The sequence below is a fragment of the Sceloporus undulatus genome, chromosome 9 (genome assembly GCF_019175285.1).
Source record: "Sceloporus undulatus isolate JIND9_A2432 ecotype Alabama chromosome 9, SceUnd_v1.1, whole genome shotgun sequence".
Lineage (NCBI taxonomy): Eukaryota > Metazoa > Chordata > Lepidosauria > Squamata > Phrynosomatidae > Sceloporus > Sceloporus undulatus.
Genome location: NC_056530.1, coordinates 25,114,455 through 25,140,302, shown reverse-complemented (window position 1 = coordinate 25,140,302; position 25,848 = coordinate 25,114,455). Strand labels below are relative to the sequence as shown.

Sequence of the window (25,848 nt, the reverse complement as noted above, 5' to 3'; positions counted from 1 at the left end):
CATGGCCTTTCAGCCTTCTCACTTTCCTCAGGAATTAAAGCTGGAGCTGTGAACGTGGGAGGAACTCCCTTTGCCTTCGGTGAGAGCTTGGCTGCTTCTTTCTTCCTTTTCCTCTCTTTCACCTGATGCTTTGTGCCTCTGTGTTCTACTGTTTGCATTCAGTTTCACTGAAATTCATTCCTCTTGTCAGTGCATCAGTAACTTCTAATCTCAACGTGTGGCTTTGGTTCACTCATCAAAGTGTCAGTGTTCGCTCGTCTCCACTGGATGTCCGTTTGGACATGCAACCATTTCTAAAAATGCCTTGGGTAACACAAGGACAGTGTGGAGAGGGGACGGCGGCGTTTGCCTTTCATGGTCCTTCAGCTCCACTCAGCAACAATAAATACGCCTTTCAAGCCATGGCCAGCTTTTCCTAGACAGAGTGGCAAAAGCACTTTTGGGACCCAGCGGGATCAGGGCACAGATCCTGGCATCACTGGCAAATTGAGACAGAGTAAACCAGTGGCCCTCCAGCAGCCCTTCATCAAGGCAGCGACCAAAACGCACAGAGCAGAAATGAGGCCAGAGAGCGGGCGAATAGGTGCCCAGTGAAAACCACTCCTATCTGTGGGTCACCTGGGAGCAACGTTGGCTCTTTGGGCCTAGAGTCTGTGTAGGTACCCCCAAAGATGCTACCAAGCCCCCTTCTCTCTGGCAGCATTGCAGACACAAACACCCCCCCCCCCCATTTCCCCGGTGCAAAGCCTTAATTGGGTTTGTGAAGTGCCGAGCTCCAGAGACATTCATGAAGTGCGCATTAGCATGAGGACTGCATGAGCCGGAGCCAAGGCTGAGGTGGCACTTTTATTCCCAAATCTTGAGCATTAAATTGTTTATAAACATTAAAACAAAAGCCCTTGGGATTAACCCACTACTCTTCCAGCCTCCACCTGAGCGTACCTTATTTTCTTTAAAGGAACACATTCCACTGTTGCATTGAAAATAATGATGGGAGGTAAAACAGCCTTGGAATTGCAGGAGACAAGCCCTTGCTGGGAAAATAAAATAAGCCCCGCTGCAGCCTGCTCCCAGCTAAGATTCTTATTTCAAATCTAGTTTACAACTATCCATAGTACCCTTCAAATTAACACCGCCACAGGAATATGAAAAGTTGCCCACTGTATCTCTCAAACATCATTTGCCTGAATTATGGAGTCTGAGAACATCTCCATCTCAAAGTAATGCCATTGGCTGCCTCTTCCAAAAATTGCCTCCGTGCCACCCCCCAAAAGCCAAGCCGTGTAGCTGCCAGAAACACCAGGACTGTTCTCATCCACTTTCTTTAGTTGAGGATGCGCAACTCACACCAGCCTTGTGGCCGCCAGAAGTTAGTGGCAAAAGAAAAGCTTTCCAATTGGGATGGAACTGAAACAAATCAGGACCACCCTGGCAAGCGCTTAACCCAGCTTTGCATGCTGAGCAACACAGAAGACTCTGAAATAAGGCTGTGAACTAATTGAGGAATCAATTATAATTGCATATGGCACTTTTGGTAATACTGTATAGCTCCCCTTTCATGGTACTACTGAAAGATTAGCATAAGAACTCACACTTTATATTTGGCAGGCCTTGTTGCACTAATGCATCGGGACCCAAACAGCACCAAGAAATCACAAGTCCACCCTGAGCAGCAGTCCCAGCCCTTTACAACTGGCCCTCTCTAATTAAGGCTGACCTCCAATCAAGTAGAGCTTTAGTTTGCTAATCTGCTAATTAAACACTGCAGCTAATCTGAATGAATGATGAAGTGCCACAGACTCTGTCATTAGGAAGACAATGCCTCCAAGACCTTTGGCAGTCATCCTGCCTACTGCTGGAGTGATCCATGGATAACAGAAGCAGGGAAGCACCAAAGTGTGCGACTCACTGTGCCCCCCGCCCCAAATGGGGACCATGAGCAGGAGCATCCCCCAATTTGGAAGAGCCCAAAGGGAAAAACATGCTTCAAGTGGCCAGAGCATCCGAGGGGGGCCCACTGGCCATCCTGATGCAACTTGTAGCTTTTTTTTAGCCTACAAAACTGTTCCTTATAAATCGGAAGCAATATTTTAATCCCAGTCCAAATTCAGGGTGTGAACTGGGGAGACAGAATGGCCTGTGGGGAGAGGCAGGCTCCCCTTGATGCAGCTGGCCTCAAGTGTCCATCCTACGCTTTCCATTTCTGAGCTTCCGGCCCTCCTGGCTACACAGAGAAGTCAGAGAAAGATGGCAAAGGCTACAGTGCTACTAATGAACTGGAGCTTAGGAGGAGCAGAGTGAGATGAGAGTGAGCCTCGAAGGAAAGGGAGACCACACTGTATCAGTAAATAAACAGCTTTATTCTTAAACTGAAAAGAAGTTTAATGCTTCTTGCTTGCAGCTGCCACCTAAAAGAGAAAAAAGGACAGTCTGTCTGAGAGATATGAGCAGGCAAATGGAAGAGTACACTTAGCCCACCTCCATGAAGAACGCAGGCACACTGCTGGAGGTACCCGCAGGCCAGGCTGGACGCTGGCAAAGAAAGAAACTTGCAAATGAGCCCCTCAAGGTGCTGAGAGGCATTTTCTGGTGCTTTGGCACAGACACACAGACTCCCAGCCTGGGTTGCCGAAAGAAATATTTGCTGCCCTCTTAAGGGGGCCAAGGAATCCCATTGGTGTTGCTAAAGACTTGACATGTCCACTCTGTTCAAACTACTGTAGACACTATCCTTATGCAATGCCATTACCTGTCCGGCAATCCTGTCCAGATCTCTCTGTCCCTGAGGAGTAAGTTTGCGACCTCTGAAAGAAAGCAGATTGGCATCTTTTAGGAATCAGCTCTCTTGCTACTACAGACCATGCTCAAGTGCTTCCCAGAGGCTCTGCAGTGAAGAATAGAGAAGCCTTTGGGGAATGTTAACCTAGCTGATGAGGAGATGCCTTTGGACAAGGAGGCCTCTGTCCCAGCATTCAACTGCCAAGAGCCACCAGCTGACCTCCTGCCTGAAGCCTTGGCCCTGTCCTGCTCAGAGTTCAGACTGCAACTCCCAGGACTGCCACTCTGGCTAGAGAGTTCCAGCAGCTGCGCTCCATAAAGCCCTCTTTCCCAGGCTCTGGTTCTGCTTCTTCCACTCCTGCCCCACAACTGAGCCTCAGGTCTGTGTTGCCTTTATTATCTATTAGCAAGTTCAGACACATGGGTCTGGTCCCATGGTTATGTCAAAGGTGGAGTTTATAAGCAATTCACAACTAGGTTCTACCAGGTGTGGGAGGCTGCCCACACTACCCTCTGGGCTTTTCTCCCACCCAAGTTATGCCACACTGACTTCCTCTTCCTCCCATCTGTGAGAGGCTCACCCATCCTGGTCTTTCTCGACCATCTTGAGTCCCTCCAAAGCCTGGAGGACCCTCCTGGCCACGCTCTTGGAGCCTCGGCTGAAGTGGCTGGGCATCACACCGTTACGTTGGCGGCCTCCATAGATCTTTGTCATGGAGCCCACGCCGGCCCCTCCACGGAGATACAGGTGGCGAGCTGTGGATGCTGCAAAGAAAAGAAAGAGGCCTGAGGCTTCTGCTTGGAGATGTCAGCAGAGGCACGGGAGCCCAAGTGCCCCAGAGAAGGCGCAGAAGCAAGGCCAGTTTCCCAAGCACTCCAGAGGACCGTTGTCAGAAATCACAGGACTCAAAAAGGAGTTGCTGCCACAGTCTGTGTGACTGCTTCACTCACAGGAATAAACTATGCAAGTGAGCAGTGCTGCATTAAGAGCTGGGAATGGACAGCTTCTGATATCCAGCACGCCTGGAGTGGTGCACAACAGTCCCTCTTGCGCACAATGAAGGCTGCTGGAGCCAACATTTCTGAGCTCCTGGCTTTCACTTGGCTGACTGCACACACGAATGGACGACTCCCATTAATGAAGGAATCCACTGAAAAGAGCTAGCAGTAGTAGGGGAAATTACTAATAAGACCCACCAAGGGCTGCAAGCCTCCACCTAGATGAAAGCATGTCAGCACCAGAGAAACAGCAGCATATCCCACTGTCAAGATAGCTTGAGTGCAAAAATGGCCTTTAAATCCTCCATTTGCGCCTAGAACGGGACGGCAGGGTGCTGCAAGAGCGCATTCAGGAGGGAGCACTTTCCACAGACCCAGAGGCATGTTACAGACTGCCAAAATAAAGCTGCTTCGGGTCTCTTTGGAGGTGTGCTATTTAAATGATGCATGGGTCCTAAGAGTCCGGAGGTCGCGCCAAAGCCACACTCCATTCCTAAGCACTGGAGGACAGCTTTGGTGCAGCTTCTGGATTCTCAGGACCCATGCATCATTTAAACAGCATACCTCCAAAGAGACCCAAAGCAGCTTTATTTTGGCAGTCTGTAACAGGCCAGAGTTGCCTTGATGGAGCCCCACCTGCTTCCTCTCTGAGGCCGCTGCTCCCTAGGAGAAGGTTGCCACAAGTCTAACAGAAGGCAGAGAACGACAAACAACTCAGGCCACGAACATTTAGGAAACGGCACCTTGTTCATTAATGTCTGTTCAAAGCCTCCTCTTTTCTCTTACTTCATCACGGTTATCCCTTAGTGGTTTAAAATAACACACCACACACACAAAACACTGTGCTTAGAGCCTACCCAAATCCTATGCTAAATTCCTGCAGTTTTTAGAACTGCTGAACGAAAGCAAACCAGGAAAGAGGGCCAAATAGCTCAGTGGCTGCAGAGTGGATGCTCTGCCTGGGAAAGGGACCCCCCCCCAGACACACACACACTCCTCGGTTGAGTACCACCGGCCGTGGCAAGATCTCCCCCAAATAAACCCCGGCTAAGAAAACCGCATGGCTTTTTAGAAAATTAAACAGGAACTCATACACTCCCATGTGTGTATGTTGCCTGAGGGGCAATTCTTATGGCTACAAATGGCACAATGCTTCCGGGGCATTCCTTACCTGCTCTGGTGTAGAACCAGTTCTCGTCGTATGGAGCCAGCTCTTTATGTTTGGCCAGCTTGACGGTGTCCACCCATTCTGGGACTTTCAGCTTGCCTGACCTGCAGGAGCAATTCAAAGGACAGTTTTACTGCCATGCACAGGAGAAAAGGGGATTCTACTTGTGCTACTGGCAGCAGATGTTCAGAGGCAGCTGTGTTGGCCGTGTAAGAAAGTACAGTAAGATCCACAATCCCCAAAGCAACTGCACACGTCCCTCCTCATTTGATTATTGACGGATTGCATGAATACACTCCCTCTAGGAGCGTCTGGGTTCTCCAGTGCAACTCTTTGGTCGACTTTGAGGTTTCTCCACATTTACAGGGGTCCTGTGCTCCTAGCCCTAGCAAATGTGGAGGAACAAGTGTATGCCTTTCCTGAGCAAACCAAAATGCCAGCCTGCATTATGTATTTTGTGCATTTTGGTTGTCCTAATAAAGGGATGGCTGTTCTGTGGATGTTGGATGTGAGGCTACTGTACACACGCTTTTGCCCCCTCTGTCTCTCACACAGCATTGCCTTCCTGGGCAAAAGGTCCCAGAAAGGGACCCTCCCAGGAGCTGCCTAGTCCAGCCCTCTTCTTCTGCCATTCATTCAGGAGCACAGTGCCCAAAAGCCTCCCTGGGACAGAGGGCCATCCAGCCATGCCCTAACGCTCCTCCTGAGGCTGAGCTGGGATCTCTTCTCCTGCAGCTTGCATCCGTTGTTCCAGGTCTTATTCTCTGGAGCAGAGGGAAAGCAACCTTGCTCCATCCTCCATATCTTCTTCCAAATATTAAAACAAGCTGACTCCCGGATTCTGTAAATCGGCGGAAGAGCTCCAGGCAAAGCTTGCCACTGCTTAGCTCCACTGGGGTCTGTGGCCACCCTCTAAACACACCTTCTGCCCAAGGCAGTTAGGAGGAGGCCAACCTGGCAGAAGCCGGAGGGAAAGAGGGACAGCCACAGCTACATTTGCAGCCAGGGAAAGGCCCAGCGAAGCGTATAGGAACAAACCCCCTCATCTCCCCTCCTGGCTCCCTGACATCCCAAGGGCTGGCTGAAGCAGGTAACTGGGGGAGGTCCAGCCCAGTCTTTACTGGAACATTGGCTTCCTCTTGCAACAATATAAACAAGTATCGGCTGCAATAAGAGAAGAGCTGTGCCTAAGGTTTCTGCGCTGAGCAGCAAGCGGCTGCCTGTGGAAGGGGATGTGGGCAGGAGGGAGGCCTCCTCCTCCTCCTGGGACTGCAAGGGCCAAAGCACGCTCCTTGCCCAGGAGGAGCCAGGGCTGGGCACAGCCTCAGATGCTACGCTGGGCAGCGGAGCCTGGCCCTGGACCCAGTGCCCCTCCGGAGACAAGGACTGGAGCGGCAGCTGCCCTCTCTTGCTGCAGGTGGCCTTGTTTGCGTGGGGTTCTGGCCATCTTTGCTGGGGAAGGAGCAAAGGCACGCCTTTAAGGCCACAAAGCAAAGGCAGGGAGCAGGGCTCTCTCCTCCTCCTCCTCCTTCTTCCTGGGGCCGCAAAGGCCTCCTTTGAGGCTGCAGGGACTGACTTACTTCTTCAGGAAGGCAGCCAGGGCGCGGACGAACTCCTGCTGGTTGACGTCTTTCACCGTGACTCCAGGCATCTGCAGAGGGAAAGGCAGAGGCCAGTCAGCAGGCCCTCTCCGGCCCAAGGGACCCTCGGGGCGCCGGCAGAGAGAAAGGCCTGCCCTGGCGGCGGCTGCTTCCGCCACTCGCCCGCCCGCCCGCCCTCTCCCTCCTCCGGCGCCCCGACCTCCATGCCTCCCGCCGGGCAGAGAGGGCCCAAGGCTCTCCTGCCTTCCGAGCCAGCGGCGCCTGCCCTGGCTACCGCTTCGGAGCGGCTTTCAAGCGGAGAGTCTGTTCCTTCCCGCCACGCGGGTCCCCTCCGGCAGGAGCCCCTCGGCAGACCCAGCAAAGGGTCCCCGCGTGGCGCCCCGCCTGGCAGCGAGAGAGAGGGGCCTGCTCCTCCGCCAGCCGCCCGGGGCCGGCCTGCCTGCCTTCCCTGCCTGCCTTCCCGGCCGACCCACCGCGTCCCCTGATGCTGCTGCTTCTTGTACTCCTCGCTCTGGCGGAGCTCCTTCCTCGTCGGTCCCGGCGAGGGAAAGAAAGGGCACGGGGCCGCTCGCCCGCTACTCACAGGGCGCAAGGGCCTCGCGAGACTCCGCTGGCCAATCACGAGCCGCCAGGCGGAGGGCTGGCCAATCCCGGGCGCCCAGGGGGGGGGACGAGGAGGAGGAGCCGCCTCCGCTGAGCGGACTTCCGGCGCAGCGACGGAGGAGGAGCCTTGGAAGCCTTTTGCCCTCGGAAGGGCGGAAGTGGGTCCGCGCGGCGCCTGGCCCAACAAGGCATGATGGGAGAAGCAGGCGGGCGCTTCCCTGGCCAGGGAGGAAGGCGTTCCCTGGTGCGGAGCCCATCCGGGGGCCATCCCTGCTTAGCTTTCGAGGCCTCTACCAACGGAGGAGGCCCCTGGGGCCTCTCTTGGCTTCGGTCTTGGCTGCCCCTTGTTCCCAGGAGGAGCCTGGCTCTGCTGTGGCTCTCCGCCGGCGGAGCGGGGCTGCCTCCCTCCCTCCCTCGTTCCCCCGATTTAGCTTCTGTCGGCGGAGGAGGAGCCCCAGCCGCCCTCCCTTCGCCCTTTGGACACTCGTCTCGCTTTCCTCTGCTTCCATCCCCTGTCTGCCCTTTCCTGGCCCCTGTGTGCCTCCAAGGGACTCTCCTTTTGGGAACAGGCAGAGGCCTGAGTCTTTCAGACGGATACAGCCTTGGCATGCGGCGGGGCAGGGGGCTCTGCTTGAGGGAGAGCCAAGGAAGGGAGGACCGAGGGAGGAAAGGCCTTCTCAGGCTCCTGAACCAGGCAAGCGAGGAGAGGGCCAGCCCCGCTGGCTTGATAGACCTGCCTGGTCGCCCCAGGACCAAGGAGTCCAGCCCTGGCACAATAGGCAGCTGCAGGAGACGGAGAGAGGCAAAGCATCCCAGCGCCTGTTAGGCAGCTGTTGGGCCTCCGGGTTCGGCTGTTTCTCTCCCAAGCGGAGGCTGCGGGAGGCTCTCATCTCGGCCGGAGCCAGGAGCAGCCTCCTGTCTCAGACAGCTCCTCCTCCTCCTCCTGTGGGCCTTTGCTCTCTGCCTTCCCGAAAGATGAAAGTGCCCTGCCTTTTAAGCAGGATCAATGGCATTCGCTTTCTCTAAGCTTCTAAAACTACCAAGGGCCAAGCCACAGCCCCTTTGTGTAAAGAAGGATGGGTTGATGGACATTTGCTGATGATGGCCACAATATTCAATAGCATGGCGCAGCTCTGCTCCCTCGTCTTCAATCATTGCTTGGTGGGTGGAAGTGGTTTTCCTGTTGCCCTCTGAAGAGTGTCTCTTTCTCTTGCACTTAGCTGGCGGCAGGCACCCAAAGGCAGACAAAGCTGAGCCCAGACAGAGGGGAAGGAAGGGCAGAAGGACGGAGGGACGGAGGGACGGATGGTGGCTGGGGACCCAGGAGAATAAGGCCCCTGCGCCTGCATTGCTGCCATGCGCTGAGCAGCAGCAGCCCTTCCCTCGCCCTTCTCCTCTGTTTCTCCCTGAAAGCTGGACATCCTTGTGGCTATTCTGCTAGCTCTAAACAAACATCCAAGCCCTCCTTCAAGGTTTCTCTGTTCCTTTTACCTTGGATAATATGCTGCACCAGTCTGTCCTTGGAAGTCTTTCTGCTTTTCTAGTCCTTCTTATGGCAAGCCGTGCCTGACAAGGACCTCTTTCCCCAGACCATTCCGGAAGGACCAGCATCACAGGGAGCCCATGGCCCACAGCAATCCTTCTCTCTCACACAGGCATGGATGCAATGCCCCTGGGCCCTTGCCAGTTTACTGTGCTCCTCTAGAGTAAGGAGAAAACACAGCGGCTGCCCTGTCCCTTGCCGCCTTCTCCTGGGCAGAGTGTGACCCAGGCCCAAGGCAAGAAGGCAAGTGGGGGGCCAGGGGGAGCTTGCTAAGGGCAACTGGACTCCAAGGGCACCCCCTATTCAGCCCTATGCCTCCGGGTCCTGCTCTTTCTGGAGAGATTGCTAGACTGCATACCTAACAATTTTGAGGCAGTTCATCTTGTCTTCAGCCAGTGACATTGGACCCAATATTCTTGACTTTAGATACTTGGCTTTTTGACAGGTGTGCTTTATTTCCTAATGCAAAGAATGAGAGTTTAGGCAGAGCTAGAGCCCCAAAGGCAGTTGAGGCTTGGCTGCCATTTTTGTCATAGGAACATCTAATGTTCTTACATCTAATGTTGTCCTGTTTTGATCCAAGGGACAGAAAAGACCTATGATGTTAGGAGGAAGAATACATGGACAAAGGGTGGCTGATAACAGGTTGTGGGAGAAGGCAAGCTGAAGATCATCTCCCACTAAAACATCTCTAAGCTGCCCTGTAAAAAGAAAAGAAAAATAGTGAAAGCATGAGGAAGAAAGAAGGAGAAGAAGAAAGGAGAGAGAGTGTGTGTCTGTTTTTCTTTCTCCAGTCAACATTCTGCAGCTCCTGAGCATATTCGGTCCTCTTGAGACCGTTTGGGAGGAGCTCCTTTTGCCATTCCTTCTGGCTTCCGTTCTTCCATTCATTCTCTGCAGGCCCCAGTCTGACCCTATGTGGATCGCTGTGTCTTGCGTCCCAGTGGGCCTCAGTCGGACCCATTGCTGTCAATGTTCACCGCCGTCCTTCGCCATGTGCGGGAGCTGGTGTTCCCTGGCTTCAGGCTGTGGGTGGACTTTGGGGCTGGGGCAGCAGCCAGCCTTCAGCTTGGGCCAGTGCAGGACATGACGGAGGACCACTGACCGGAGGGCCAGCCCAAAGTCCCTCTTCCTCAAGGCGTATACCAGCGGATTGGCCAAGGAATTCAGATGGGAGAGCAGCACAGCCAGGCGGTCCAGGGACTCATAACGCTGGCAGCTGGGGCACAGCAGCTGGACGCAGTACGTGACATGCAGCGGCATCCAGCAGAGGCAGAAGATGCCTGTCAGGAGGAAGAGGGTGCGGGCCATTTGTAGTTCCTTCCTCTTGACTGGCCAAAGGGCCTGGGACTGGAAGTGGTTGCGGACCACCCGGAAGAGGTCAACGTAGATGCCCAGCATGGTACCCAACGGGAGCAAGGTGCAGGTCAAGGAGATGAAGTAGACCAGGTACTCGGAGCTGAAAATAGAGGTGAAGGAGCAGCGGCCCAGGTGTCCAGTGTGGATTTCACTGTCGCTGAAATTCTGTCGGCCTGGAAGGACTTGGGGGAGGAAGTCTCCATAGGGGATGTCATGGCCTACAATGACAAATGCAGCCCTCTCGGAAGGGAAGCTGACCACCAGCGTCTTGTTGGAGGTCTCCATGTAGTTCTGGAGGCGGTTCCAGACCATCATTGGTGAGAGGCCGATCAAGAGCGACAGCATCCAGCAGATGACCACGGTGACCATCATCCATCTGGTCTTCACATGGATGGCGTAGCTGACCAAGGAAAGATGCCCGCCAGGGCCATGTGAGTTTGGTCTCAGGAGGAGCCTCTCCATTGCCCATCACTTTGCCCCTGGGATGCCCACAGCATGGAGGCAGGTGATGATCCAAGGATGGGCATCCCCGCCTTCCCTTTGCTCTTAAGCCCTGGCTGCTGGGCCAGTTGCCTCTGGGGCTCATGGGAAGTGAAGTCCAAGGTTGCTCTCTCTGCCCCCACCCCATAGAGCCCTCTCTCTCACACACATACATCACACATTTGTTCAGAAGATAGCGCCTTGGGCTTACCTGTTGGGCAGCTTGATCCTCAAGTGGGCATTGATGGCGATGACCAGGAGGAGGAGGATGGAGAACTGGGTGGTGACTAGCGGGAAGCAGGCGAGGAAGAGGCAGGTGTAGAAGCAGAGGACGTACTCCATGCTCAGAACCACCGAGAAGGGCACTGCCAGGGTACCCACACCCAAGTCGGCCACCGCTAGGCACACGATCAGGTAGTTGGTGACGTTCCTCAGCTCCTTGTGCAGGTAGACCGTGGCACAGACCAAGAGGTTGGTGGAGATTATGGCCACGGCCAGGATGCCCTCAAGAACCACGAAACCAAAGTACACATCCATGGGTAATGCTTACTCTCTGGCGTCCAGGGAGCCAGAGCCCTCCAGGGTGGACCCAGGGGCTGCAAGGGGCTTCCTTGGCTCTGAACAGAGCACCAGGGGCACCTTCAGAGGTTTCTGTGTCTCCTGTCCAGCATCTTCTGCCCCACCTGCCGGTCCCAGGGCTGCCTGGCCCCCATCGCCGGCGCAATAAACAAACCCTGCTCTGTTTGCTGATCAGCTGTGGAGGTGCCTTCCCTGCGGACTGGCATGTTTGGCCTTCTGGACTGGGCCTCAGAGGCAGATGCGGAGGACAAAGCGGTCGATGCCAGAGCCTAGCGCTGGAGGGCAGTGGAGGCGGGTGATGCCAGCCCCCTTTCTGCAAATACACTTTCCAGTGAAAATTCTCTCATGGTTGACAAGTGTGGAATATCCACGGAGCCAGTGCAGAAGGCATCCATGTTCTGGAGGTGGACGGGCTGCAAGTGGGAGGTTTTTACTTGAAGTGTTTGTGTTGACCAGCAGATTCTGGTGGGAGCAGCTTGAGCATGTATTTGCCCAGGAGCTACTAGGGCCAGGGAGGAATAGTGGAGGGAGTGGAGCTGGGTGTTGAATCTAGCTGGAGTGCCCTTTGCCCCCTTTGCTGCTTCCCTGGAAGCCACACCAGCTTCTTCCATGTCAGCAGTCTCAGCTAACTCCCCCCCTTGGACCGCCAGGTCCTCCGCCTTCGTCCCCTGTTGCCCCACTTAACAAAAGTCGTATAAATTACCCTTAGACAGACCTCAGCAGTCCCAAAATGAACATATGGCCAACCAGTGCCCAGTATGTGCCCAGGAGAGAGTGGCGTGGCTGAAGGCGTCTTCCTTCCAGAGAAAAGCGGCAGAGGTAGTGCCACATTGATCAGAAAAGAAAACCCAAGTCTGTTTTGTGATAATACCGTTTTTATTAGGCCAACAACAGGCACAAAATGCATCACATTTGATCCCAAAGCGGCATTGTCAAGCAACTCTGCAAGTGCCCTCCAATAGCCTGAGCAAGTTATGCAGTTAAAAACCAGGTAGTTTTCTTTCCATATTGTATTCTGCTTCCAAGAAAGATGGTTGCAAACCATTTGGAGGGGGAGAGGAACCCAAACTAGGAGAAGGCAAACTTGGGAAAAGGGGGGCCTGAGCCACTCAAATACTGGGACAAGTGCCAGGATCTCATGGGCTTAAATCTTATGGGCTCATCCACAGAGCTGTTTCATTTATGATCTGCCAAAGCATCTCAGGTTATGAAAGAGTGTACTGCCAATGGGATTCTTTCCAACGTTCATCTTTGTCCTGGTTGGAATCCAAAGAGATAGCTACACTTCTAACCTGATCTGCTTTATTTGGAGATGTTGGAGAATACAGACAAGTGCGGGAGTGCAAGGCCCCAATCCCTCCCCTCCTGGAGCTACTTGGTTGACTTGGCACTGCTGGGATATTCTGGTGCACTGGCAGCACCAGAGGCATTCCTTGGGTTTCCAGAGGTTGTAAGGTTGGAAAGCATGCGGTACTGCAGAAACTGTGATCCCAGAGATGCCAGTTGTGGGAGCACTGTTTCAATGGTGCCCCTCCACAGTGCAGAAGAATTGCTCTCCTTTTCTTCCTTGAGGCAATGGATTTCCCCTTCCATCTCTTTGGCCTTCTGATAAAACCCTTCCTCCAGCAGCTTCTTTTGTTCCTGGAAAAGATAAGGAGTAAGCAGGAGGAGATCAACGGGGACGGGAGGCAACAAAACGGACACAGGATGGAAACAGACCAGAAGGCCCATTTGGTACAGATGCTCCATTTGCGGTCAAGCAGTGAGAACAATTCCATTTGTGTGCACAAGCCATGCAAGAAATACTAAGGCATCCCATGTGGGCAATTGGCTGAAATCTCAACTTCCATAAAACCAAACGGACATCGACGTATCTCATGGCTGCAACATCATGCTGCGGAGGATGAGAGGGCAAGGACGTCTCAGGAGCCCCAGGACTGGTGAGAAGCCATTTAGGGGGATGCTGCTGAGTGCATGAACCAGAGGTGGCCTTCTGGGCGCCAGACTGGGCTGCCGAAGGGTGGAGGGCACCTGCCATGAGGTGCCATCTTGGCAAGAGGGTCAATGCCTACAAGAGATGGAGGGCCAGAAGCTGTGCTGAGCTCTCCTTACCTCCAGCTTATGCTGCATCATCCGGTCAGTCTCCTCCTTCATTCTCCTCTTTTCTGCCTCCATCTTGTCTCCTAGCCGCTGGAGCTGCTCCTCGTGGCTTCGCTTCTGGTCCTCCACCATCTGCCTCAGCCTGGCCTGGTCCTGCTCCAGCAGCTTCTGCTGCATCTGGGCGGCTTCTGCTTGCGCCCGCTGGGCTGTTGTCCAGAGGAGAAAGTGACTTGGCATACGTGGCTTGGCACCAGGAGAGCAAGCCGGGGGCACGATCTTCGGCCTTGCCTTCCAGCAGCAATGACTGCTCCGTGGTGGCATCCAGAACATGGAGCCCTACCCTTGAATATATTCATCAGGTTGCCCACACTGATGCCAGGTAGGCAACCATTGCAAAAAAAATCTTTAAGTCCCCCCCCCCTTAAGTTTCGGGTTGCTTTTGAAGTGCAGTATTTAGCCTCTGTGATGTCAAGGTCTGCTTGGCCACATCCATACCTTCAACCTCCTTCTCCTTGTTGCTCAGCGCCTTGTCCGTCTGCAGGATAGATTTTGCCACCGTCTCCTTGGACTTCAGGAAGTCTTCAAGAGCCTTGTCAGCCTGGAAAGTGATGAGGAACAAAGGTGGCCAGTTTAAGCAAAAGGAGGGGAAAACAAAGGAGGCTGCATACCAGGACTTAAGATGGAAAGGTGGCCCCTAAATATTGCAAAGTAAAGCAGAGCACGGTAGTCCATCTAGTCTAGCATGCCATTTCCCACAAGGCGGGCGCCCAGGGAAAATGTCCGGGCAAAACAGGAGGGAGATGGCGGCCCTCTCTCCTCCCCAGGAATTCCCTTTCAGCTTGCATTCAAAGGTAACCGTACTTTGGCAAAAGCCCTGAGAAATTCATTAATCTCTGACTCTTTGCCTGCAAAGGTGCAGTCTCTCCTACGACCCTTTTCGACTACAGCTCTATGTTCATGCAAGTCCTTCCCACAAATCTTCTTTCTGTCAGTGGGAAAGGAATGTGGGTGTTGGACTCTGCAAAGAGGAGCTTAGAAACTGACAAATGGTGTGAATGTCAGAAGGTGGAAATGCCGCGGGGGGGGGGGGGGGCAGTCTGGAGACAGAAATCCTGACTTTGGGGATTCAGATTATTACAAGTGGGAATACGCAGTCTTGGTAAGGTCACCGACTGTAAGGTGACCCTATCCCAGGGTTTTCTTGGCAAGATTTGTTGGGGGGGGGTTGCCTTTGCCTTCCTCTGAGGCTGAGAGAGTGTGACTCACCCTACATCAGCCAGTGGGTTTCTGTGGCTGAGCAGAGAGATCTGAACCAGCGTGCAGTCAGCCCTTTTGGGGTGTGGGAGGCACCACATCCAGATGCCTTTGGTCATCCCCTGCACTGTTGCGCCCAGGCAGAAACCTACAGAGAGAGAGAGGGAAGGAGAAGGGACAGCGAGAGACCTCAGTTCCTAGGAAGCAATGTCTGGGTGCCGGGACATCTCCCGCTGCCTTTGACTGCCCTGCTTCTGAGCATACATGCCCATGTAGGATCAGCCTGCAGGCCTTCTCAACTGGCTAAGCACCTTCGCTCCACCAGCAAGTGGAGCAAAGTCTAACACCAAAGGAAGCATTTGCTCAGGATGACCCCCCGCCCCCATATTCTTGCCCCTCCCCTGCTCCATCCTCCCTGGCAAACCATAAGGTCTTTGGGGCAGAGACTGCCCTTTGCTCTTTGGTTTGGCACTCCCCTGCCCTGCACACACACTCTCCTACACATGTGGGTCAGGAAGACCGTGGGCGGCTTCTCACCTTTCCTCTTGCCGGCCAGCCGGTTCATGAGGTACGATTTGCCCGTCCGGTACAGCCCCACGATGGCCACCACCACCACCGGTTGGCGGATCTGGGCCAGGAGCCCCGCGGCCTCCTCTTGCACTACCAGCTCCCCGTCTGGTTGGTTCTCAATGAGGCAGAGAGGGCCGGCCATGAGCACATCCTTAGAAGCCATTTTGGAAAAGACAGGTGGCCTGTGGGAGGAAAGAGCCAAATGGATGGAAAGGCTGGGATCACAGCGGCTCAAGTGAGGTCCACGGAGTTTGTGTTTGTGGAAGACGGAAATGGGGATAACTTTGGCATCTCATTTGGGGGTCCTAGTATTGGAAGAGCAAGGGTTGCCTCAGGTGGTGGATTCTGGGTATCTCTGGAAGGCAGAGTAGATGCCCATGGACAGCTTGCTCTCCTGGCCCCTGGCAATGGCACAGAGGGCCACTGTGGGGCCAATGGGGGAGCGACGTGGAGGACTGTGGCATGCCCCCCATTCCCATTTCATGGGCTGGTTCTGCAGCCCAGATTGCTTGGGAGGCAATGTAAAAGCACCCCTCCCCTCGTGCCCAGCTGGCAACCATTTGAGTGCCCCCAATGCCCTCGGGCAGCATCACTCCGAGACCCACAGCGACCCTGGGCCCAAAAGCTTTGGCCGGGAAGGAGGTCCAGAGAGGGAGACCATCTGTCTGTCCAGTCGATGGAGGACGCAGCACACCCACTTCCCTGCTTTTCAAAGGCTGCGGCTGGTAGACTCTCAGCCAGGTCTTTGACCTGAAAGTCAGAGAGGGATTTTGGCCGGAGGGAGGCCTACCGGAGCCCAGTCAGTCGGTCCGTCAGTCCGTGGGCAGAAGGTCCAGTTGTCCAGAGGTCGGTCCTCCTTTGGGGTGAGGCTCACTTCCAAATGGAGGGGAACTACCTGCGAAGGAAAGGAAAGATCTCTTGCTTCAAAGTTGGGAAGGGGAAGGGCTTTGCCTCAAGGTCCCAGCAGCAGATCCCTCCTGGCCTTGGAAGCTAAGCAGGCTCAGCCCTGGCTAGGACTCGGATGGGAAACCGACCGACCGACCGCCAGGGAATCCTAGGCGCTGTTTCAGAGGAAGAAGAACCGGCCAAAGCCCCTCTGGGCAGGGAGGGGGATGACATACAGCTAATGCTTGCCTAAAGAAGGAAGCCCCATGGGTCTGCAGGTGGGGACGCCCGCACCCATCATCCCCGGCAGCCCTCCCTCTTTCCCTGCCCCCTTTTGGGGTCTCCTACCGGAACGATCGCGGGAGAGGCGCCGGAGGGAAGCCAAAGCGAAAGGGAAAGCGAAAGCCTCCGGACCGAGTTTCCCTCCTCCTGGCTGCCCCCCTTTTCCGGGCAAAGAGGCTGCTCTCTCTGTGGGAACCGGCCGGGGCTGGGCTGCCTGCTGCCTCTCCTCCTCCCTCCGGGGCTCATGGCTCCCTCCAGCCCAAGGCTTTCCCCCGCAAGGACTCAGCCCAGCTGCCGGAGGGCCTCCCTCGGATGGGCAAGATGCCCCCTGTGCCCAGAGGCCTGCCAAGGGCGCCCTTCCTTTCCTTCGTGTGGGCAGCCCTCCTTTGGCCCGAAGAGGGCACCGGGGGCTCGGGAGCAATGGCAGCCTTGGGCGCGGAGGAGGAGGAGGAGGGCAAGGCAAGGCCGCCAGGCTCCCGAGGCAGACGCCTCATTCCGGGGTTGGTTTGGGGAGCCCTTAGTTCTGGGGCAGTCTCTCGGCCATGGGCCCCAAGGAGCACCCACCCGAGATGTGCCCACCGCAAGTGGCACCCTGCCCCAGGCCAGAGGGCCCTACAGCCTTCATGGCTGGACATCGGTGGCCCTCCTCCCTCTCAGACCATCGAATGCCACAACGAACCAGGCGGTTTTATTCCCCCCAACACACACACAGAGCCCACACAAATGTGAACACACCAAGGATTTCACAAGGTGCATCTTGTGCAAGATGGCTTTTATTTAGCGAAAGGCAAGCATACAAGGCGTGTTCAGAAAATGCACAACCCAAAGCCAAAGTTTACGCTCAGTGTTCAGACAGACAGATCTATATGGAATGGCAGGATCCTAGAGTAGGAAGGGACCCAAGGGCCATCCAGTCCGACCCCGGTTCTGCCAGGAAGGAAGACACCCCAAAGCACCCCTGGGACAGATGCCACCCGGCCTCTGCTTCAAAGCGGCCTCCAAAGCTCTCTGGAGACCCACCACAGCAATGGGAGAAAGGGCAAAGAGCCCACCACCCACATTGGATCATGGGCTGCTAATACTGTCAAGGCCAGCAGCTGCTTCTCTCTTCCTCCTCTTTCCTGGAAACTTGCCTCACTTCCTGCCTGAAGCCCCAGGGGCCCAAAGAGGAAGCTGCGTCGGGAGGAGGGGAGGCCCCGATCCCATGCGGCGCGAGATCAGAGGCGCCTGAACAAGTTCGACACAACCCCAAGTGCTCTGCCAGCGAAGCCTGGTATGAAAAGGGAGGCGGCATCCGCCAGCCCCCCAACGAGGCTGGAGATCCAGGAGGGCTTCTGCATGTTCTCGTTCTCCCGCTGCAGGTGCTGGATCTCCTCCCTCAGCCGCCCAGCCTCCTTCTCGAAGCCTCCCTTCAGCATTGCCTGTTGCTCCTGGAGGAAGCCAGAGAGAGTCAGAGATCATAGAATCGGAGAGTTGGAAGAGACCACAAGGGCCCTGATCCAGTCTAACCCCCTGCCATGCAGGAACTCTCAATCAAAGCAGAGATGGTGCAAGTGGTGGGACTCTGGGAAGAGCAAAGGCCTGGATGGGGGCTAAAGCGAGACCCCTCTCCCACCCTCCCTCCATGGCTGCAATTCAAGGACTGGGGTCCCATGTCCCCCTCCCGGCCATGCTGGCAGCTGTGCCACAAGGAGGCCCCAGCCCCAGAGTAGCAGGCCACCATTGCGGGGTCTCTGGCTCCCCTCACCCCCTTTCTGCTGAGGAGGATGTGGAGGCCGATGGGAGAAGCCAGGTACACTCTTGCAAAATGGCCCCTGCAAGAGCGGAGACTCCCCCATGGATGCAATGGCTGTTCCAGTGAGTCACATGGGGCCCCTTCTGCAGAGAGCAAAGGAGGGAGATGGGATGGAAAGGAGCCTGGAGAGCAGGGAGTGGCAAAAGGCAAAGCCACCCTTTCCAGTTCCCCATTCCTGCTCCAACACCCATTTCACAGGAGCAAACTGAGGAGGCCCAAACCCAGGGAGCCCTGCCAGGCGAGGGGAGAGAAGGCCGGGGAAGGCTCTTTGCCCTGAGGGCCACAGGGGCCTGTGCTGCTTACCTCCAGCTTGCTCTCCAGCATCATCTTCTGCTCCTCCAGCAGCTGGTCCCGTTCTCTGGCCACCTTCTCCTCCAGCTGCCGCATGTTCATCTCGTAGCTCCGCTGCTGGTCCTGCAGCTTCTGCTCCAGCTCAGCCTGCCTCTGCCTCTGGACCTCCTGCTCCCTCCAGGCTGCCTCCAATTGGGCCTGGGCCTCTGCCCAGAAGGGGGTGCAAAATAATAATAATAATAATAATAATAATAATAATAATAATGCAAGGGGGAAAGGGAAAGAAGGCCTTTAGGAACATTAGCCCAATGTGAATGTCTGCCCGTTGCACCCAGGTTGCCACGCAAGGCATCCCTCTGACTGCTGGAAGGAGCTGAGAGGCGATAGGAGGCAGCCCAGCGGCTTGGCCTCCTTTAAGGCTCCCAGGCCAATAACAACAACAATAATAATAATACCCCGCCTATCTCTACGTATCCCAAGGGCGCAGCCCTATCTTTGGGCAGAGGAGAAAAGTTGGGAGATACATGGCGAGGGTGGGCTGAGCAGGTGGCCATGGCTAAGAGCAGGAGAGGTGCAGTCATTCCTCTCAGTTGAAGCAATCTGTGCGCTCCTGAGGTTGTTGGAATGCAACTCCCAGCATGCTCTGTCACTGGTTAGGCTGCCCTAAGTGGCTGATGGCAGTTGCAGGCCTGTATAAGCTGTATAAGTTGCAGCTGCCCAGACCAGACATTCCTGGCTTCCTTTGGCTCCTGGCACAGCCTCCTGCCTCATCCGCTCTCTGGCTTAGCCCTCCGTTTCTGGTATGGGATTAAATGAGGGTTACTGCATTTTGAAAAGTTAACAAGGAGACACATTTACCAATAGACTACTTCAAACCACTGATAACGCTGACTTAAAATACCCCCCTCTAGAAATGGTAGCTCTGGAAATGAGAACATGTCCAGGGAAAGGAAAATATATGTAATCTGACCTCAGGACCATTCTTCTGGCTTTTGCTTTTCCTGAAACATTGAATGGGGCAGCACTGTGCCAAGGAGCAGAAAACAGCAAGCCACTTCCTCCGGCTACATTTTGCGGGATGGCTTACCAGGCCCTTGCTCCCAATGGCTCTTGCTGGGTGCAAGCAGAGCAGTCCCAGCGAAGGAGGGATGGGCCCAGGGCCTTTCCTGGCCAAAAGCACAGCTCACCCTCCTGATCCTACTCCTCCTGCCCCCCTCCTGCTGCCTCCCTGGCCTCCGTCTCACCTGCTGTTTCCTTCTCTTTCTCTGTGAGGGCTTCGTCGCTTTGGAGGATGGTTCTGCCGATACTCTCCTTGCCCTTCAGGAACTGCTGCAGGGCCACCTCTGCCTGGATGGAGGAAGCAGAGCTCATGCAGGTAGGCTGGCTGCGAGGAAGGGTCTCCCGGGAAGACTCCCCTGGAGCAGGGGTCTCCTTGGAAAGCCAGTGCCTCTCAGAAGAAGTGGGGTGGCTCCAGTGGCAGCTGGAACATGGGTCTGGGAGCCCCATGGGGCCCCACGTGTTTTCCACCCGTAGACTGTCAAGACACACATATCTCCCCAGAACCCAGAATTCCCAGTGCAAATGCACAGGGAAACTGCAGCACCTGAACCCCAATTCTGGTTCTCAAACACCTCAGCTGCTGCACGCTTTCTTCCATCGAGACCCACAGTTTGTCATTAAAAACGTGTTTCCAGCTCTGAATCCTAAGAAATCTTTGATGTTGTATGTGTCTGCTGCTGGCATGGTTGTTTTTCTGTTTGAGCTCCTTGAGAGCTCTGCCCTGCAGCTGACCACTTGAAAGGTAAGTTTCATCCTTCTCCACTCATCTGGCCCAGAACGAGGAGGAGATTCCTGGGTGATTTCACGTCCCTCGCCCCAACCCTTCCTTACCATCACTCCTTTCTTAGATTCCTGGCGGTATCTATCTTCGATTTTCTTCAGGTCTTCCACGAAGCGCTTGTGCCCGCTGGGCCTGGAGTAAGTCCCCATCCGGACCTTCTCCTCCAACTCTCCCGCGAGCGATGCCAGCACAGACTGGCAGCGCTTGGAGGACTCCCGCTCGTTCTTTCGGCAGTATTCCTCCTTCTTGTCCTCCAGGGATTTCTGGCAGAATAGATACGTGAGCTAAAAGCCAAGGCGCTACCAAATGGGATTCTCAACAAGGAGGAGAAAGCACCTCTGTGGCATTCAAAAGGTCTGGGCCAAGAGCGGAAGCTGCCTTGGTGCCGACTGAAACCCCTTTGTTTCATCAAAGTGATTAAGCCCTGCTTGTTTTGGGATTCAGAAATATTTACAAGGGAAAGTCTGAAGGAAGGGCCAAGGAAGGCTTCCCTTTGGCCAGGTGCCTGAGCTTCCCTAGGCCTAGCTTTCTCACAAGGCCACCCCTCTCCCCCAGAACATACATGCAGCTGGTTTATGTCCTCACCTCGTGATGGGACCTACCATGAGCTTTGCCTGGAAATGGCGTTTGTCATCCTTGAAGGCACGCGCCATGAACGTCCGGACGGCCTCCTTCTCACATTCGGCGTGGATCTCCAGCAGCTCTGGGACGGTCTCCGTGGGCAGCTTCAGCTTATTCTCCATCAGCCCCACGTAGCAGCTAGCAGCCTCGCCCACGGCAGCTGTGTTCTCGATCTCGGCCAAAGCCAGCACTGCACTCTCCATGCAAGGCACCTTCCCGCTCTGGATGGTCTCCACGTAGGTCTCCACCAGCTTTGCTAGCACTGCAAGGAGAAAGCAGTCAGAAGACATGTCAGCCCATGCTTGCGTGGAGCCATGGGTAAAACCCAGGATCTGTCCCTAGGAGAGCCAGCCTGGGGAGGAGGAACGGGTTCCCAGCTCCACTGCTTTCCCAGTCCCCAACTGGGACCCAGTGACCTGGCCTTGGCAAGGATGCAGAAGGAGCAAAAGGAAGGCGCCTTGCCAAAGAGAACTGCCTGCTGGCCTTCTGCTGACAGGACGCCTCTTCAGACGAAGAACAAGGGGACCAGAGGGACTCACGGTGGCCAGTGACAACATGCCCCCCCGGGATAGTCTTCTCCTTGGACGTCCAGTAGACGTAGCGGCAGAACTGGCTAGCTTGCTCCACAAATTCAGGGTCCAGCTCGCTCTCCGTCATCTCCTCCAGCCGGTGCAGGTTCTTCCCACTGGTAGGACGATCGAAGATGAAGCACTTCCGGATGGGGAAGAAAAAGCGTATGCATTCGCGAGGAAAGTTAAAGAGCCGGACATCGGGAGCATCACCTGGGCAGAACGAGACAGAGACAGGTAACAGACACGGGGTCCGAAGGGAGCCCCTTCCCTTGCCAAGGCACCAATGGGTGAGAAGGCACAGAAAACAGAGGGGTTTAGTTGGGGGGGGGGCATACTGGCTGCAAGGTTACCCCAGTCTTGGGGGCAAAGGGTTCCACCGGCTCCTCCTTCAAGCCCACCGACACCCGGTTGGTTAATCCAAGTCACCTGAATTTTGTAGGGTTTTCTTAGGCAAGGAATCCTCAGAGGAGGATTTGCCATTTCCTTCCTCTGAAATAGAGCTTACAGCACTTGGCATTCCTTGGTGGCCTCCCTTCCAAATACTATCCAGGGCTGACCCTGCTTAGCTTCCTACATCAGGTGGGATCTGACTGTGCCTTTGGGGTATTTAGGCCCTGGTACCTTTCTTCAGTTTCAGGGCATTTTCCAAGTATTCGTCCTCGGTGATGGTTCTCCCATTCAGCTCCAGCTGCAATGTGAAATCCCTCAAGGCCCAGATGAAGGTGGGGAAGAAGCGGACGTATTCCGCCGTGTCCTCCAGCCCCCCTTCGCCACTGCCACCGCTGCCCCCAGATGCAGCCTTGGCTTTGATGCGCTCCGTCAGCTCCGTCACGTAGCTGTGGGCCTGGTTCAGGAATCAAGAGACCCCCGCTTTCCCCGCTCTCTCCAATCACCCCAGGAACACCAGCGCATGGAATAAATTGAGGCGGAATGAGGATCCAGTACCAACAAAAGCTGCTTTTCAGAAGTAGGAAAGTCCCCCCGGCACTCCCTGAAAGGGCCTTGTCTAGCCATAAGATTCCTGGCATCTTGGCTGCTTTTGGGATCTGGTTTTCCCAGAGACGGCGCATGGTGGGGCAGACAAGTCACTGGGGATCCATTAACAAACTTATAAACATTTTATGCTATGCTAGTGATGTTTCTTTAATGGATGCAGGTGCACAAACTACACAGCCTGGCTTGCCTCCACTTGCAGCCATGTGTGTCCATTTTGTCTGGGGATAAACACAGAACACGATGGCACCAGAAAATCCTGGAGGGAGTCTGAAAACCTCATCCCTCAGGAAGATCTACGATGGGTTATATAGCAAAACTCTTCTGCTTCATGCTGCCATTGGGTTCCCACCCTCAGCTGGTCTCCTTCCCATCCACACAGTGGACCCTGGATCCCATGCCTTTTCATCATGGACCCACCATTTGGCCCATAGAGTCCTAGAGCTGCAAGAGACCCCCCGCCCCCGCCAGGGCCAAGGGCTCCTATGGCACCCTTCCTTCCAAGCACCATCTCTTTCTGCGGAGGGCAGTGGGTCGGAGGAGGCTTTCTGCCAGCCTCTCTCTGCTCCTGGCCACATCCTCCTGAAAATGCTTGCCTGGGCCCCCCTTTGCCCTTGGCCTCCTTGGGGCCCCTCCTGAGGCCCAACGTGGCACAATGCACAAGCGTGGGCCACTTCCCCATGTGCCAGGCCCCCTGCCCCCGAGCCACAGGCCCTGGGGAGGGCAGGGCCAGAAGGGAGACCCGCTCAGGAAGGATACTGGAGTTGATCCATGGCATTCTGGTCGATGGTGCCCATGCTGTTGTAGACCAGGGTGCTGCTGAGGAGCACGGCCAGTGCAAAGATCCAGGTGTCGTTCTGTGTGTCGCCCTGAAGAGGAAGGAAGGAAGGAAGGAAGGAAGGAAGGAAGGAAGGAAGCAGGGTCACATCTGCCCTCTCCTCTGCCCCGAGGGTGATGGCTGTGAGGCCGCGCTCCCCTTCTTGGGTATACAAATAAACTCAGCCACGTTTGCACAGGACTGACATGGAGGACCTTTTGGAGGAAGTAGCCTTCTGCCGCCCAGGGGCCCTTCCTGTGACGCCAGTTATGGGTCCCTCACACCGGTCACTCCTGGCAGCGTGGCCTCTGTCTGGGAAGCGTCCGCAGGCAGAGGGCCCAAGCGGAGCCCCTCCTTCCGGACCAGGGTCCTCCCCAGCAGGAAGCAGGGTGCCATGACTTTGGCCACACAGGAGCCCCTTCCAAGGAGATGCCAAGAGGCGGCCCTTGGACCCTGCCCCCCAAGCCCTGTGTGAGGTCTCTGGGCCACAGCCCTCCTTGGAGACCAAAGGGCCACCCTCTGATTCGAGGGTTCGAATCACCTTTTCCACGTCTCCGAGTCCCTCGGTGTCCAGCAGGACCAGGGTCTGGCCAGGCCTGTCTGGGTAAGGGAGGCACCAGATCCAGATGCCTTTGGTCTGGGACTGCACCGTGGAGCCCAGCGAGAAACCTAGGGCGGAAACAGCTGCGTGGGGCAAGGCCAGGGCACCGTGGGGCAGAAGTGCTGGACGACACAGACTGGCACAAGTCAGGCTTCTCCCAAGGCAGCAGCAGCAGCAGAAGGCAGGCTGCCCCTGAAGGAGTTCCCCTGGGGCTGGCGAGGGGAAGGGAAGGGCTCTGCTGCCCCATTAAAAGGCATGGAAGGGAGGCTAGAGCCAGAGACCCAACCGGCCAGAACCCGCTTTCGGGACCTGAGCATCATGGCCCCCCTTTAGAGGCCCCTCTGCCTGCCTACCTCGCCTCTTCCCGGCCAGGCGGTTCATCAGGTAGGACTTGCCGGTCCGGTAGAGGCCCACCACGGCCACCACGGCCACCGGCTGCCGGACGCCGGCCAGCAGCGCCAGGGCCTCGGGGCAGACGCTCAGCCGCCGGCCCCGGTTCTCCACCAGGCAGAGCGGGCCCGGCATCCAGGCCCCGCCGGAGGAGGAGGAGGAGGAGGCGGCGGCCATGAAGAAGAAGAAGAAGAGGGTCAGCCTCCCTCCGAGCCCCGCGGCGACAGAGAGAGAAAGCCAAAGGGAAAGCGAAAGCGGCCCCAGGGCCGGGCGTTGCCTCCGGACCAGGGAGAGGGAGGAGGGGGCCTGCTGCAGGGGCAGAGGGCCTGGCAGAAGAGCAGGACTGCAACCTCAGGCCCCGAGGGACTCCTAGTCCCTGGCTCCCAGAGCCGCCCTGGGCACAGCCTCATCATCCCCGGCTCTCCGGGCCCCTTCGGAGAGGCCCGAGAGAGAGTCCGAGCCCCTTCGGACGGATGGCGACCCCAAGGAGGCTCCTCTTAGCCAGGTCTCTTCCGAGGGGAGCTGCCCTGGCCTCCCCGAGGCTGAGAGAGTGTGACCCGTCCAGAGCCCCCGAAGGGCTCTTCAGCTTCCAGGCCCAGCCCCAGCCCTGAAGCCCCGCAGTTCCGTGGCAGGCTCCAAGAAAGGCACTATTCACGCAATAACAACAGTAACAATAGCTAGCAGCAGCGAGAAGAAGGACGCGAAGTGGAGGCGCCGCAGAAGAGTCTGGCATCGCAAGGGAAAGGTGTGCCTTCTAGGAAAGCCAGGCCTAGCTCCTGTTTGGGAATGCGAGGAGACCCAAGGGTTATCGCCTGCCTTCTGGAAGGAATGCTCTCCAGGGCTGATGCCCACTTCGTTATGAACCCCCTGTGCCAAGGCAAGCCATCAAGGCCTCTGGATGGGGGACCTGGCTTGTTGTGTCTCCTGACTGGCACCTGCCAATCTGCAGAGCTTAACCTTCAGAGGGAGGCACCACACTTCAAGGGGGCTAAAGTGCCTCCTTTCCACAGTGCAGCTGCAGCCCCAGTCGACACGCAAAGCGCTAGGCCACACGGGCTCCTCCCGAGGGGCCTCCTCACGAGTAAACACACACAGGCAATTCTGCATCCTTTGAGCCTTACAAGGCCAAGTGCGCCATGAGGAGGGCAGCTTCCCCCCTTTACCCCCCTAACAACCCTGCAAGGTGGGTCCACTGAGGGCAAGTGAGCATGAAGTGGGTCCAAGGCCCCCCGAGGCCAAGCCACACTCTTCTGCATGGGAGGCTCAGGTTGGAGGGCCCTTCCTCTTGCCCTGGCCCATGGCCCTGTGCTGCTCGCCTGTGCGCCACATGGCAGGAAGGCCCACTGAGTGCAGCAGAGCCACTGACCATCCCTGGACCCCTGACCAGGCAGAGGGGCCAAAGCGGAGCACAGGTAGCCCAAGAGGTTTTGTGGCCCATGGTGGGCAGGAACTGGCACTGCCAAGGCCCATCGTTACCCCGCAACAGCCATGCTCCTCGGGTGCCCCATGCTTTGCAATGCAACCACTGGGAATGACGACTGTGGTTTGTCATGACAAAACCCTCTGCCCTGCCTCAGGCAGCAAAGTCTCTCCTGGGAAACACGGCCATGCGCTCCAGCAGCATTACAGGAAGGGGCATGGTCCGTTTGTGGCCAGTGGGAGCTGCACGCCCAGGCAAGGACCCCAGGCCCCCTCCCCAAAACCGAAGCCAAGGACGGAGAACCTCC

At 56.1% G+C, this 25,848-nt stretch overlaps 3 protein-coding genes across 4 annotated transcripts; all 3 read right to left on the bottom strand.

Annotated features, from left to right (window-relative positions):
* Positions 1-2,341: 2,341 nt before the first annotated feature.
* On the bottom strand, positions 2,342-7,157 carry RPS19 (ribosomal protein S19). The gene is made up of 6 exons (XM_042439759.1): positions 7,020-7,157; positions 6,526-6,596; positions 4,949-5,049; positions 3,360-3,543; positions 2,750-2,804; positions 2,342-2,408 (listed from the first exon to the last, which is right to left on the bottom strand). The coding sequence occupies exons 2-6, from the start codon at positions 6,594-6,596 to the stop codon at positions 2,382-2,384; spliced, it is 438 nt and encodes a 145-aa protein (XP_042295693.1). The 5' UTR covers positions 7,020-7,157; the 3' UTR covers positions 2,342-2,381.
* Positions 7,158-9,129: 1,972 nt separating this feature from the next.
* Positions 9,130-11,317, bottom strand: LOC121916025 (adenosine receptor A2b-like). The gene is made up of 2 exons (XM_042440731.1): positions 10,743-11,317; positions 9,130-10,451 (listed from the first exon to the last, which is right to left on the bottom strand). The coding sequence occupies exons 1-2, from the start codon at positions 11,066-11,068 to the stop codon at positions 9,662-9,664; spliced, it is 1,116 nt and encodes a 371-aa protein (XP_042296665.1). The 5' UTR covers positions 11,069-11,317; the 3' UTR covers positions 9,130-9,661.
* A 657-nt stretch (positions 11,318-11,974) lies between these two features.
* On the bottom strand, positions 11,975-24,728 carry LOC121916024 (guanylate-binding protein 1-like). 2 transcript variants are annotated; one of them, XM_042440730.1, is made up of 10 exons: positions 24,085-24,728; positions 23,672-23,799; positions 23,073-23,182; positions 21,942-22,156; positions 21,288-21,530; positions 20,730-21,010; positions 20,178-20,390; positions 13,706-13,808; positions 13,223-13,416; positions 11,975-12,751 (listed from the first exon to the last, which is right to left on the bottom strand). In XM_042440730.1, the coding sequence occupies exons 1-10, from the start codon at positions 24,296-24,298 to the stop codon at positions 12,482-12,484; spliced, it is 1,971 nt and encodes a 656-aa protein (XP_042296664.1). In that variant the 5' UTR covers positions 24,299-24,728; the 3' UTR covers positions 11,975-12,481. The 2 variants fall into 2 exon arrangements, with proteins under 2 accessions (XP_042296664.1, XP_042296663.1); XM_042440729.1 differs by lacking the exons at positions 11,975-12,751; positions 13,223-13,416; positions 13,706-13,808 and adding exons at positions 16,943-17,631; positions 18,300-18,493; positions 19,532-19,634 and having other exon boundaries at positions 24,085-24,425.
* Positions 24,729-25,848: the final 1,120 nt, after the last annotated feature.